Here is a 13,943-nt window from a genome sequence, read left to right on the forward strand (position 1 = left end):
CCCAGTGGCTCTCTACGTAGGCTCGAGGGAGGCGGGGTGTCTGCCCTCCGTGTATGGTTTTGGGGTAGTAACCTCTTCTGGGGCGGCGGCCTCCTCCACCCACGGCGGTGGCCGTGACGTCACGGGCGATGCCTCGGTCCCCGCCCGCCCTATAAAGCAGCAGGTGAGCGCCGCACCTTCGGAATGTTCTCACGCCTTGTTCCTCCTGCGCGGGAGTCAGAAGCCGGAGATCCCGAAGCGAGTTCCCTGAGCTGCGCTCGGCGCCCGAGCCCGGCCGGGCCGGCGAGCACAGCGGCTCATTCGGCCTTGGCCCGTGTCTTCCACCGCCTCCTCCTCCAGCCGCAGCTCCCCGCCGAGTTGCCCCAGAGACCGCGACGCCGCCGCGCCGAGGGACCAATGAGAGCCCCGCCGCTGCCGCTGGCGCCCGTGGTGCTGTCGCTCCTGATCCTCGCCTCAGGTGAGGACATCCCGGCTCTGAGCTGCGGGGCGCTTCTCCCACTGCGGGCGAAAGCTGTCGCCTCTTGAATTTTGCTGCTGCTTCTCCAAAAACTGCCCTTCGGCGCCCCCAACTCTGTTCCGCGGGAGGTGCTCACGGTAGCTCCCTCCTCATGATTACTCCCTGGGAGGAAGAGAAAAGCGGGCAGGTGTCCCAGATGTTCAAGGCCAGGAAGAGGGTGCTGGAGAACCCCCGTACTCTTAACTTGAGTCCGGCCGAAGGAGCCCTTAGAGATCATGTGATCCAAGCCCTTCGCTTTACAGGTAAAGGAACCGAGGTCGTTGAGTCCTGGACCCAGGAGTGCTGCCTCCTGCCTAAATTCTCTATCTCTTCTGTCTACTGATTTTGTTTTTACCTTCCTAGAGGGTTTGGCGTCCTCCCAGGGAGAAATTAAAAGCACCTCTCTGACTGTTTTATTGAGATCCAAAGGGTAAAGCAGGGGCCTGAAACTCTGGGCACCAAAACTTAACTATGCTCCAGTTTTGTTTTGTTTTGTTTTTCCTATGTAAGAACATAATAATGAAACAATAACGATAGTAATTACTATTATTAACCATTTATATTACTTTTTATATTTTATATACATAGCCTTCTTTAAATGTGAGCATGTGTTAAGAAAATCTGATATTTATATCTAGAACCTGTCTATGGTTCTAGATATAATGGAACAGGTGGCATACTAGCAAACAGATGCATTTGGTATGTGAAATGATGGGATCATTTAGACAATACCTGTTAAGTAAGTATGTATATTAGGTTAATTTGCCTATTTGGCAGTATTTTTTGATGTATAAATTAATGTAGAGTATCTATGGAAAAGAAAACCTTGATGAAAGAAGCTCTGTAATTGGAACAGATGAGTTTGCTTGTTGGCAAAATGTGAAGTTGCTTTCATAAGTGACTCAATCATAAACAATAGCATATATGCAATAACTGCTTTGATATCAGAAGATAAACATTTCTCCTGAATTGCAGCTGACTGGTGAGAAAGGCACTCTACCTTTTTTCTTGTTCTTTTCTCCCATAGCTCATTATGCTGCTGGACTGGACGTCAATGACACCTACTCTGGGAAAGGGGAACCATTTTCCGGAGACTATGCTAATGAATTTGAAGTTACCTCAAGAGGTGGGATGTCCTCAGGAAGCGAGATTTCCCCTGTGAGTGAGATGCCTTCTGCTAGCAAACTGTCCTCAGAGATCGACTATGACTATGAAGAAGAGTATGATAATGAACCACAAATATCTGGCTATATCGTAGATGATTCAGTCAGAGGTGAGTAGAGGACAAGATGAAAATGTAGCCTTATGATGTGTGTTTGTACGAGCAAAGCTGCTTTAAAAGAAAAGCCACTCCTCAGATCTTCCAGTGGCTTTCTGGTGTGTATATCTGGTGTATACCCTGGTAGGTAGGCTACAAACTGAGATGAAAAGAGCTATATGTGGCACATCCTATATGTCTGGAGCGCTAACAAATATTTTATGTCTATTATGTCTAATCTTCACAACAACTTCATGAAGTAGGAATTGATTTACAGGTGTGATAACTGAAGCACAAAAAGGTTAAGTGTTCTGCCCAAGGTTCACAGCCAAAAGGAGAAATCCAACCCCTGATTCCAGATGCTATGCTTTTTCCCACTGTCCACATGACCTTCATTCTGAGAGACAGACGTAGACACCAACCAGTCCTATCTACTCTGTGTCTCAACTTCTGTATCCACTCCCCACCACCACTCTTCCCTAAAATGCGTTCTAACACAAGTAGAAGAACAGAAGGAAGGAATGGGAAAGGAGCAATTGGGCTTCAGCTGTAAGTACTAGGTGTTGAGAAACATAATAATAATCCTTCTGGAAATATTAATGGATTATATATTGCTAAATTACAATTTAGCCTCAAATCCTATTTGTCATTTCAATAATAGTGACCCATAGTTTTGTTCTCATGTTGTTTTCTGAGGGTATCAAAGTAAAAGGTAAGTACTGTTCAGTGCCCTCATATTACTTTGGAGTTTGAGGGCAGATGAGGTCATCTGTAAATCAGATCAAAATATCCTAGTAGCATCGTTATGGAGGCAGGACATGAGGCCTCTTCTCTCCTGGCCTTAGTGTTCCTGAATCCTCCTCCTCTGAGTGGCTCCCAGAACTGGTGAAGGGAGAGCAGGTGATACCATAGTGACAGTGACTGGAGGTTAAGTAGCAGGTGGGAAAAGCTTAAGCGAACGCACCACATTACTTCCTTGCTTTGGAAATTATGCTATTACGTAATGTGGGGAAAGGATCCATTATAATTCTTACTTTTGGAAGAATGATTAGATGGTCAAGATTCTCAAAACTATTCTCTTAAAGGTGTTTCAAGTTGTTAACATTTCAAAAGGCCAAATAAATCGTTAGTGGTGAAAATGGCTAGTGCTTAAAATTGCAATGCATTGTGAAGTAGGGTGAAAATGTTGGTCGAATTTCTTTGAATAGCTCTAAAACCCATGGGGTTAATGTCTAGTGTAGCACTTCAGTGTAGTGACTATTTGACTCTGTCTAAACTTTGTAATATGTCTGATAAATTTCAGTAATAGCCATTTAAAATGTTTCTATTGGTGGACTTATTCTAACTTGTGGTACTTTTTTTTTATCATTAGAGGAAAGCGTCAACATAAAAATTGCATACCCCTCTGTTAAACATTACTCCTAATTGGACTACTGTTAATGTTATAATAACTTGCTAAAATAGTCATAATATTTATTTGTTCTTTCCTTAATCAGAGGGTTCTATCTTGGATACCCTTCCCTGTGTTTCTAATGTTTTCTGTTTAATGGATGCTACAGGATTATTATGACTAATGGGATTATGACATTATAATATTTCCTTCATTTCACCAGGCTGTTTGCTAATTACTTGTTCAGATTAACTTATTCAAGAATTAGTATAACAAAATGCATAACTCTAAGGTGGAAACTCCCCCTTCTTATATTTAGCATGTGGTAAAATATACCCTGCATAACTATTATATTGAACAAATGTTTCTGTGGATCTAAAAAATTATGATGAATCTCTAAAGTATCAAGTTTAAATATATCTGTCTCCTATATTTTCAAACAGATTGATCACATAAATGAATCCCCTAAAAAATATCAATTAATTATAATATGTTGTAATCTGAGAGTTGAAGAAAACTAACTCTAATGTGTAAGTCTCAATTTTTTCCACCCTCAAGTAATATGCAGTAATTCTCGATTATGGTGGTGAGCACTAGACCAATATGAGTAAATAAAATCCACAACTATGCCCACATCCCACTTTAACTAATGACATTGACCTCGTCCAAGAGAAAACATAATAAAGTGGGGGAAATAACAGACTTTAAGAACCCAGCACTGCCATTTTCTAGCCGTATGTCCTAGGACAAGTAACTGGTTTACTTCACTCAACTTCGGTGTCCTCATCTATTTCATTTCAGTAACAATACATTCAAATGTGATTTGAGTTTAATTTAATTAATTCTTATTACCAAGAACTTGGTATATATTAGAAATTCAAGACATGTTTAAAATATTTTATGGATTTTCTGAGACAGATAACTCATATTAATAATAATAATACTGATAGAAGTAAATTCAAAATGTTTCTTAGCTAATAAAATAATAGATAAATTCAGATTTTTAAGTGCTAAACAATACAGATACTCTCTTTGCCCACTTATTGTATATAAGCTGAGTTAATAATGAGACAAGTATGGTGATTATCTCCATGAGCTCTCACTGCTAGGACTTCTTTCTCTCATGTCTCCAAAATGATATTCAAGATGAAGAGAGACTGCTGTCAACAATTTTTTTTTTCAATTTTAGTTGAACAGGTAGTTAAACCGAAGAAAAATAAAACAGAAAGTGAAAAGACTTCAGATAAGTCCAAAAGAAAGAATAAAGGAAGCAAAAATGGAAAAAATAGAAGAAACAGAAAGAAGAAAAATCCATGTGATGCAGAGTTTCAAAATTTCTGCATTCACGGAGAATGCAAATATATAGAGCATCTGAAAATAATATCGTGCAAGTAAGTTTTCCTTAATTATGTAGAATTCCGTATTTCTAATACCACGTTAAAATTCTCAGCTGCAGAAAACCATTTATTTTTCCAATGTATAAACCAAAGGTCTGCAAACCTTTTACTTAAAGGACCAGATACTAAATATTTTAGGCTTCCTGGGTCAAGATTATGTGTATACTTATATAACTGGTTAAAATGTAACCGATTAAAATTTAACCATTTAAAAATGTAAAAACCATTCTAGGGTTCACACTGTAAAAAACCTGGCAAATCATCAGATTCGACCCATGGGGCCGTAGTTTGCTGACCCCTGGTATAAACCATCATTTTACAGTATGTATTTTACAAAACCTCTTTTTAACAAAGGACTACAGATACTTTTCACATAATGTTCTATTCTTCTTACCACCAAAAAGCTGCTAGCACATGAAATGATAGTGAAATGTATTAGCTGCATAACAAGTCACTGAATTCAACAGTTGGTCATAAAAGGAGCCCAAATAATTTGTGTCTTCCTAGAGTATCACACCAAACTAATCGCTTCTTCTTATATGAATTGATCTTTGACTCGAATGCATTCTATGTCTCATGATTTTGATTCTGTTTAAATGTTAGAATTAAATGGCTGTGACTTGGAAAGTAAGCTTAAAATATACAAAATGTTTTCAGTTATTATAATTTTGGAATATGGGTTGTTTACAGCTGTCATCAGGATTACTTTGGTGAACGGTGTGGAGAAAAGTCCATGAAGACTCACAGCATGGTTGATGGTAATTTATCGAAAATTACGTTAGCAGCCATAGCTGCCTTTGTCTCAGCTGTGAGCTTCACAGCTATTGCCGTTATCATTACAATTCAGTAAGTATGGCATAATTAAAAATTCTTCACAAAATAACACTAGGTTAATTTGTTTTTAGTATTTCTGTCACAATGTACTGTCATGTCTTAGATGAATTATTCTATTGGTGTCATGTGGTCTTTGGTCACATCGTTACACTTCATTGACAAAGGTCACGGAATATGGTCCAAATTTATATTATTTTGGTCACTGAATTTTAATACATAAAGCCCTTTTTTAGAGAATCTAGAAATTTTTTGAACTTAAAAAATGTTTTTTTTCATGTCATATTTCTTCTCATGTCTCAGAGTATTGCTATCTATTATGAATATCAAGCTTAAGCAAGCCTCCCAGAAGCTAATTAAGGGCTGGTTGTCAGAGATACTGACACAAAGAGCTTCAGAACAGGAGCCCATAAAAGATATGTCTTCTGCCCTATTAGAATGCAAAATTCTGAATTAGGAATTTCATAGCATGGTACTGATTTACTTAGAGCTTATGCCTATTTTGTTATTGTCACATGCAATATGAGAACTCAAAAAAAAAAAAAAATCACACACATTTCCTCCATATGATATGGCGTAGGAAGCAGGGACAACTCTATTACTGTTTCATTCCTGCAATATCTTCCCTATGCTCATAATAACAGATCACATACTTCATTTCATGACCAATGAATGTCAGAACTAGGCTGTTCCAGCTTGTAGACACTGGTGGGTATGTCAAAATGGCATTGTCTGTCAAACAGAAGTCAGTGAATTAAGGAAATTGGGGGAGGGAGGGAATGGCTCTATAATGACTCATGTGCTACTAGAGTTTGGAAAAAGCAATAGACTCATTATTCTAATTTTAGGTCTTGGTAAATTACTTTAACAACTGGATTGTGTACATGATCTACCACACTTGCCATTCAGGAAACAAGGGGTTATCTTCTGCCATTGTTTACTATTATTTTAAATGCAGATCAGATAATGATAAAATGGCATGTAAAAAACTGTTTTATGATGCACATAAAGTTTGATCTGTAGTTTAAATTTGCTTCACATACCCCAGAAATTATTTTGACCTGTTAAATACCTCAAGCCAGATTAATGCAAATGTGTTCAGGAAAGATACATCAGACAAGCCATTATTCTTTGACATAAAATAGCAATATATATATATATATATATATATATATATATATATATATATATATATATATATATATATATATATATATATATATATATATATATAAATATTTATATATATATATATTCAAGTTGAAATATTTAATTCTTTGGAAAATCATGGAAAACTTTGTCATGTTGGCACTCTTAAAACTAAGCAGTGACTTTTCACCCTTTCTCCTATATTCTCCTTGTATTTGAAACACATAAAAAACACTAGCCTAAGCCACAATTGCTGTTCTTTCATTATTGAAGTGAATTTTTTCCCATGCATCACAACAAAAGTTCTTATGATTTAATAATAACATTTAGTAGGTGGATTGAAGACCTACTAAAAATTGTTTCTACAACACCAAGACATTTTTAAATCATTGAGTTTTTAATTTAATTTTTTATTTTTTTATTATTGAGTTTTTTAAAATAAAAAGCAGCAATAAATAAAACTAGAAGGAAGTATTATATTTAGAAATAATGCTCAACTTATTTTGTAAGCCTGTTTTAAAAAATTCTAATCATTTAAATTAGTTTGTTCAAACATGAAGTCCTTCTATGGTAAAACTATACTATCTTCTGCCTCCATTTGTGCATATACTCTGCTAGATTTTGAAAAATAAAAACATATTGATGTGTTCCATGCCTTCTGAAAATTTGCATCTTAAGGCACATTTATTTAAATATTAATACTCTGGAAATATGTTGATATAAAGTCACCATAAACATCTCCTTAAAAAAAATTGGTAATATTTTACAACTGGGTTTGGGTTTTGATTTGGCATAGAGTACAGTGGATAATGATCTATAAGGACTCACAAAAAGGAATTCCCTGTATTCATGAAAACCCTAACTAATACATGGATGAATAGAACTTTGATGACAGTAGCATATTTTGTTCTCTGAAGGCTTCGAAAACGATACTTCAGGGACTATGAAAGAGAAGCTGAAGAACGAACGAAACTTCGACAAGAAAATGGAAATGCACAAGCCATAGCATAATGAAGATAGTATTACAGGTTTGTGTTTTAAAAGATATCTTTAGCTCATATCCTATAATTTTGAAAAATACAGCATCCATTATCTCAAGAGAAATGAGGAAAGTAAGTGTTCTTAATTATGGATACACTGTGAACACTGGCTACATTAAAGTGTTATTCTTTGAGCATGAGATGAAGTTTAATATTGAGAAAGGACTATATTATAAGGGGTTTAAAGATGAGGGAGACATAGACATCCTCTTCTGTGTGTTGTTTTTTAGTTTAGTTAATTTAGTTTAGTTTAGTTTAGTTTAATTTAGTTTAGTTTTAGTTTAGTTTAGTTTAGTTTAGTTTAGTTTAGTTTAGTTTAGTTTAGTTTAGTTTAGTTTAGAAAATAAGGTAAGGAACCAGAATACTAAAGGAAGTAAAATACGTGTCATAAGGAAGAAACCAATGGAATATGAGGAGTTTCTAATGAAAGATAGCAAGTATCCAATGAAAGGCGTTTAGACAGTAGGAAAGGATGGATATACTGGGTGGCATTGAAAGTGAGCCTCAAAGGACTGATGAGATTGGGACAAGCAATTATGAGAGGAAGATTAATACTGTGAGAGGCACTAGATAATTTTTGAAACTTGTCAAAAATGGTCTGTTTCAAATGGGTGTTGGGGGAGATAAGATGGAATGATAGGTTGCACTCACTTGGGGTAAGCCAAAGTCAGAAAGCTTGCACTACAGATTTGAGGTAGAGACAGTACATTGAACATCCTTCTACAGAAAGGAAGTAGGAAGAGAGACGAGGTACAAATTTGAGGGAGTTCAGTTAGAGTATATATTGTAGTTTTTGTTTTTAATTATTTGTAAAGAGAGAGTTGAGCATGTTGTAAGGAGAAAGTAAGCAGATATGCAGAGGGATACTTAATTGATAACAAAATGAACAGCTAATGAAGCAAACATCCAGAGGAAGAGGGAGGCAAAGAGCTCAAGGACAAATTTAAAATTGGTCATGAGAAGGAACCCCATTTCCTCAGACATTCAGGAAAGATGTCACATCCTTAAGTCATTGATTTCCTACCTTCAGTGGGTTAAGAATTACTTGCGATGCTTATTAAATATGCATAGTCCTAAGCCAAATCTTAAATTGACTAAATCAGTATTTCCATATTTAATTACCACTCTAGATGCTTGCAGAACCAGTACATTTAGCATGGGTTAAGCACAGGTATTATGTTCTGAGCCTATTATAGAATTAGCTCAAAACCTCATGAAATGGGTAATTATCCATGCCAGTGCTATACTCAGTACTTATTGCATCAAAATTTATTAACATATGGGCTTAATGTGCTGAAGCTAAGACCACCAACATGAATAAAGGTAGATTTTTGGTTACTTAGCGCAACCGAGATTTCTCAGAGTAGATCCCAGCTGGTTTTAGGAAAAAGAATATGCTGTGCCAGCACATAGTGGCTGCTTATTAACTGGTGGCTACTATTATTATGCCCTCAGTACTAATTATCCTAAATTAACTGTATAACACAAATACACTAAGACACTTAATCTTTGTTTTTAATTATGTCCACTGCATAAATTTGGTTGTGGAAATCATTTATCATGACTACTGTTGCTTTTTTTTAAAGCAGAATTTGATGAAACAGGTTTGAGCATATGCAGTCTTCTAAGTAGGCATAGAACCGAAGGAGATGTGAAAGGGGAATTCACAAAGCGATAGTTTGTCTCTGAAAAACAGCATTTTTCATAAGACATCTTAGAAAAAAAATTGACAGAAATTCTGATTCTTAATTATTCTTTGACATTTTCTTAAAGTTATATTGGAATTGAGCTTCTAACACTTTATTTTATTTTTGTACAGGGTATCAGATCCAAGTCACTGCCAAGTCACAACTATGAGTGATGAGCTGGTTCCTCTTTTCAGTGGGTCTTAAGAAACCAGAACCTTTTTGTTCTGATCGTTTAAAACTTTCAATTGTCACTTTTTGTGCTAAGTCTTATTTCTGTACATAAAGATGCATAGAGAGAAAAAGTATTTTTTCAAGTTGTAAATAATTTATTTAATATTTAATGGAAGTGTATTTATTTTATAGCTTATTAAAGTTTTTTAATCAAACAGATTGAGAGTTTGAATGTTAGTTTTGAGATTGCAAGACTCTAGGGTATTTTTCCCCCAACACTTAGGTGGTCATTTTAAAAGGAGTTCCTTTCCATATTTTACTGTTTTTGTGTTGCTCTTCACAACTTATTCCTTTTCTTAGAAAGCACTGTTAATGGGAAACTTATAAGCTAGAGTCAGTTAGTCCTCCCATAAATACTAATATCTCAAACGGGCCTTTCTTATTTCATGTAGAACTTATTCCAAGTCCTGGTAATTATAAAAGCTTCTAAAATAAACATGTGGTACTACCTTTCTGTTACAGTAGACACAGATATTATTTTTTAAAAATCCACTGCTCATTATCATTATCACTATAAATAAGAATGAGACAAGAATAGTCTTGAATATTACAATGTGGCATTTCAAGAGAATCGGGAAACATTTAGATTTGAGATTTCTTTCCCTAATATCATGACATGAATGGTTAAAGCATCTAAAACCCATGCCTCCCTTTCTTTCTCTTGCTGCTATTTTTCTTACATTATTTTAAACAAATACATGTGTCTTTGTGGTGGGGTGGGTGCTCTCTTAAGATGATCTTCACAGTCTGGTTCCTGGATGGTCAACTAAGTTACCTGCATGTAAAACAACAACAAAACAAAACAAAACAAAACAAAACAAAACAAAACAAAACAAAACAAAACAAAACACCTTTATAATGTATGAGGAATACCTTGAGGAAATTAACCAATAATAAACATAATTCCAGCAATCATCTCATAGAATTGCATGAATGAAAGGTGCCTTACTCATCAACATTTCCATCTGTCTCTAGCATACCATTCACCCAATCTTTGCCCAGTGATCATCTCTCTATTGCTTCTTAGCCTCACCTGCACATTATCACTTAGGTTTTAAATGTCTACATGCCCAGGTGTCCTGTCCCAGAGCTTCCGATTTAAATGGATGGGGGTGGGCTATTGGTGTCTGTATTTTTAAAAGATCCATAGATGTTTCCTATATATAGCCAGTCTTGAGAACCTCTGATTTAACTACACTTGAACATCTATAGCACACATTTTTCTCAACCTTACTCATGAAATATTTATTATGGATGATCCAAGTACAGTGCTAAGGATATGAAACAGAAATCCCTGACTTTGAGACATTTTCCATCTAATTGGTGGGAGAGAGTATATCTTGTCAATACAGTGCAGTAAATGACTGGATGAGGTGTGTACCAGGATCTTTGGGAATCCAAGGAGATCTCACCAAGCCCAGCCTGATGAATCATGGAGGGCTTCCTGGAGAGATGCTACCTGAGATTATCTTTGAAGGATGGGTAAGAGTTATGTAGAGTAGATCATTATAAGCAAAATTACAAACTCATCACACAGTATGACCTGAAAAGGAAAATACATAAAGTAGTTCAGTATTACTGAAACAGAAACTATGAAATCAACAGGCTATGAAGTAAGTTGGAATGGTAAGGGCAGGGTCACAGAGGGCCACTAACTGATACTTAGACCATAAGTAACCATTCGAGCCAGTTGGTCAGGGGTAGAAACTTATCAGATTTGCTTTTCAAGTAGGTCACAGGCAGTCATGTGGGAGAGGGACTTGAGCCAAAGCCAAGGGGCAGAAAGTTGACTTAGAAGCAGTTGAAATATTTCAAATGAGAAATGAAGAATACCTGAAGCTGGGGAGTTTCTTCGAATGCATGAAGAGAAACTCAACGTGTATTTGAAGATTTTTTTATAGATTAAAAACACGAAAACGAGGTGATTAATTATAGAAGCAAGGCTGCAGGTAATGAGAGGATGAGGAGGAAAGAAGACATCTAAGATGATCTTCAGGTTCCTGGCTTTGGTGGCTAAGCAGATGGAGACATCAAAATTTAAGGAGATAATCTCTTGAACTAGTTTGTTGAATATTATAGATAAGAAGACTGGCTTTTTATTCATTCTTGACTGAAGAATGGCTCTTCCCTGTTTTGCAAAGTCAATCTTTCTAATTTGTAATGGACTTATGAGGAAATAAGTGCCAAACAGCCAATTAGTCCATTGAATCAACCCTGGTCTTTATTTCACATCTCAGATTGAGCAAATGAAATGAAAAATCCAGGTCTGAAAGTGTTATAATGAGTTCAGCTATGAATCTGTTGAGTTTGAGATGTCAGGAGATATCTAGTAAACAGATATGCAAGTCTGAAGTTCAGGGAGGAGAAGAATTATAGACTGGGAGTTATCAAAATGTGTATGGTAACCGAAACCACAAAAGTGCCCAAGATTACCTAAGGAGGTTGTAATGAGTCTGAAGAAAATATATTTGTATTGACGAATCTTCCCAGTCATTACCAAACACTTGGAGGAAGGACCCTGGCTACTCACAGCCACTGTGGAGGTTCTAGGCACTTGCCTGCTATCCCATGTACTTTACCCCTTAAAATAAAAGTTCATTACAATGAAATAGAAGGAAAAAAAAACTAATTTCATAATATAAATAATAATCTTAAATTTATTGAGTATTCAGATATTCCATGGACTGTTCTATGCGCTTTTCACATAGTAAGTCATCTAATCCTTATAATTTCTTTAGAGTAAATACATTTTATAGAAAAGTAAAGTAAGGCTCCAAGAGATTAAGTAACTTGTCCAGGGTCGCACAGCTAGTAAATGACAGAGTCAGGCTCTCTGGCACCAAAGCTGATCCACTTAAACTTTATTCTCTACTACTTCTTCTATAGTCAAGGTGTTTGTTTTGGGTTTGGAGAATGCTATCTCAATACCAATTTAGCGTTGTTTAAAACTGACCTTCGTTAATTAACTAGTTTATTTCTTCAAGACTCAGATGACACCTTCTACCTGCGCTGTCTTCACAAAACTTTCCAATTTATACCCTCCCTCCCAGTATAAAATACACATCTTAGAGTTAACCCACCCAAGGAGTAAAAAAGCTGGAATAATTTTTTATAAGATTTATCCACAAATTTTCAAATATTTGGTTAGGATTTGCACCTGGGGTGAGAGAGAACAATTCCCTGGAATTTTTTGTCCTGGCTCATGTATAAACAAAGTTAATTCTAGTGGCCAGAGAAAGACCTAGGCAATGGTGGGCTGTAGGGAGGGCCACAATGTTCTTAGAAACAGATACAACCTAAGGTATATGGGTGGGGCACAGAACATCTGCTGAAGTAGCTGGCTTATTGCTGAACAATGTAACTTGTACTTTTTGGCTACTTTGTGATACAGTCAATAAACAATTACAAGTAATTATTAAACTCTAACTCTCTGTGTACAAGGCAAGCATAGGTTATGGAAAGCAACATTTCATAAATTCTAGAAAGTATCCTTAAAGTTAACCAGAAGAGAAATGACAGAGTATAAGATTTAGATAGCACCAAACTAGATAATTATCTTCTCAATAATTAATAATTCACTTAGATGGATCTGACCTTTATGAGGTCTGACTAAAGTAATGATGCTGGTTTTCTTTGGTGTCTTAGAAATCAAAATAATTACTTAGTAATATCTCATGCAAATTGGTTTACATTAACCTACAATCTCACAAATTACAAATATATTATGTCAATTTAATCATTAATTTAATAAATATTTATTGACTATCTGCTGTAAAAATAGTGATGCTTTGGACAGTGCAATCAAACCTTCTTCCAGGTCTTTGTGGGAAGACCAAGTTTGTAATAAACTTCTCTAGTCATGTATGTGTGTGTATGCTAATGGTGAGATGGTTGGCAGCTTGAGTCATAGAGTCATAATGCAACACAATTAGAAAAATTTTAAAGGATAGCAAAAACATCACATGTCTGGACACTAATGTAAAATCTTTTGAGTTAAAAATTATCTTATGAAAAATTAAAACATACTTAGAACTGGATGAAAATATTTATTTCTCAAAATTTGTGAGGCACAGCTAAAATAGTATTTAGTAGACAATTTGTAGACTTAAATATATTTATCAGAAAATAAATAAAGCTTAAAAGTGATTTAAGCTAATCATTTAACTGAAAATTTAGAGAAAGATTAGTAAAACAAAACCAATAAAGATAAGAAGTAACTATTTAAAGTAAGGCAGAAATAAATGATACAGTTGAAAACAAAACCAAAGATGATTTTTTTTGGAAATATTAATAAGATAAGCCTTCATTAAAATTGATCAAAATAAAGATAAGATACAAAAAACGAAAGGTCAAAAGAAAAAAAGAAATAATTGTAAGAACAACAATTTAAAAGTAAGAAAAAGAGAGTACTAGAATCCCCATACCTAAGTAAATTCTAGTTGCTTAGAGAGATAAGTTATTAT

General features: G+C 35.6%; 1 protein-coding gene across 1 annotated transcript; it reads left to right on the forward strand.

The window, feature by feature from the left end:
• The first annotated feature begins 396 nt into the window (after window positions 1-396).
• AREG (amphiregulin) lies at window positions 397-9,476 on the forward strand. Its single transcript, XM_011360539.2, has 6 exons — window positions 397-457; window positions 1,524-1,769; window positions 4,334-4,535; window positions 5,232-5,387; window positions 7,439-7,549; window positions 9,381-9,476. Exons 1-5 carry the CDS (start codon window positions 397-399, stop codon window positions 7,530-7,532), a joined length of 759 nt encoding a protein of 252 aa, XP_011358841.1. The 3' UTR covers window positions 7,533-7,549; window positions 9,381-9,476.
• The last annotated feature ends 4,467 nt before the right edge of the window (window positions 9,477-13,943 follow it).

The sequence above is a fragment of the Pteropus vampyrus genome, unplaced genomic scaffold, assembly GCF_000151845.1.
Source record: "Pteropus vampyrus isolate Shadow unplaced genomic scaffold, Pvam_2.0 Scaffold56, whole genome shotgun sequence".
Lineage (NCBI taxonomy): Eukaryota > Metazoa > Chordata > Mammalia > Chiroptera > Pteropodidae > Pteropus > Pteropus vampyrus.

Coding starts and splice junctions, on each gene's coding strand:
- AREG (XM_011360539.2), top strand. CDS start 397: ATGAGAGCCCCGCCGCTGCCGCTGGCGCCCGTGGTGCTGTCGCTCCTG. Junction 1,770..4,333: donor CGTAGATGATTCAGTCAGAG/GTGAGTAGAGGA, acceptor TTTCAATTTTAG/TTGAACAGGTAGTTAAACCG. Junction 4,536..5,231: donor CTGAAAATAATATCGTGCAA/GTAAGTTTTCCT, acceptor GGTTGTTTACAG/CTGTCATCAGGATTACTTTG.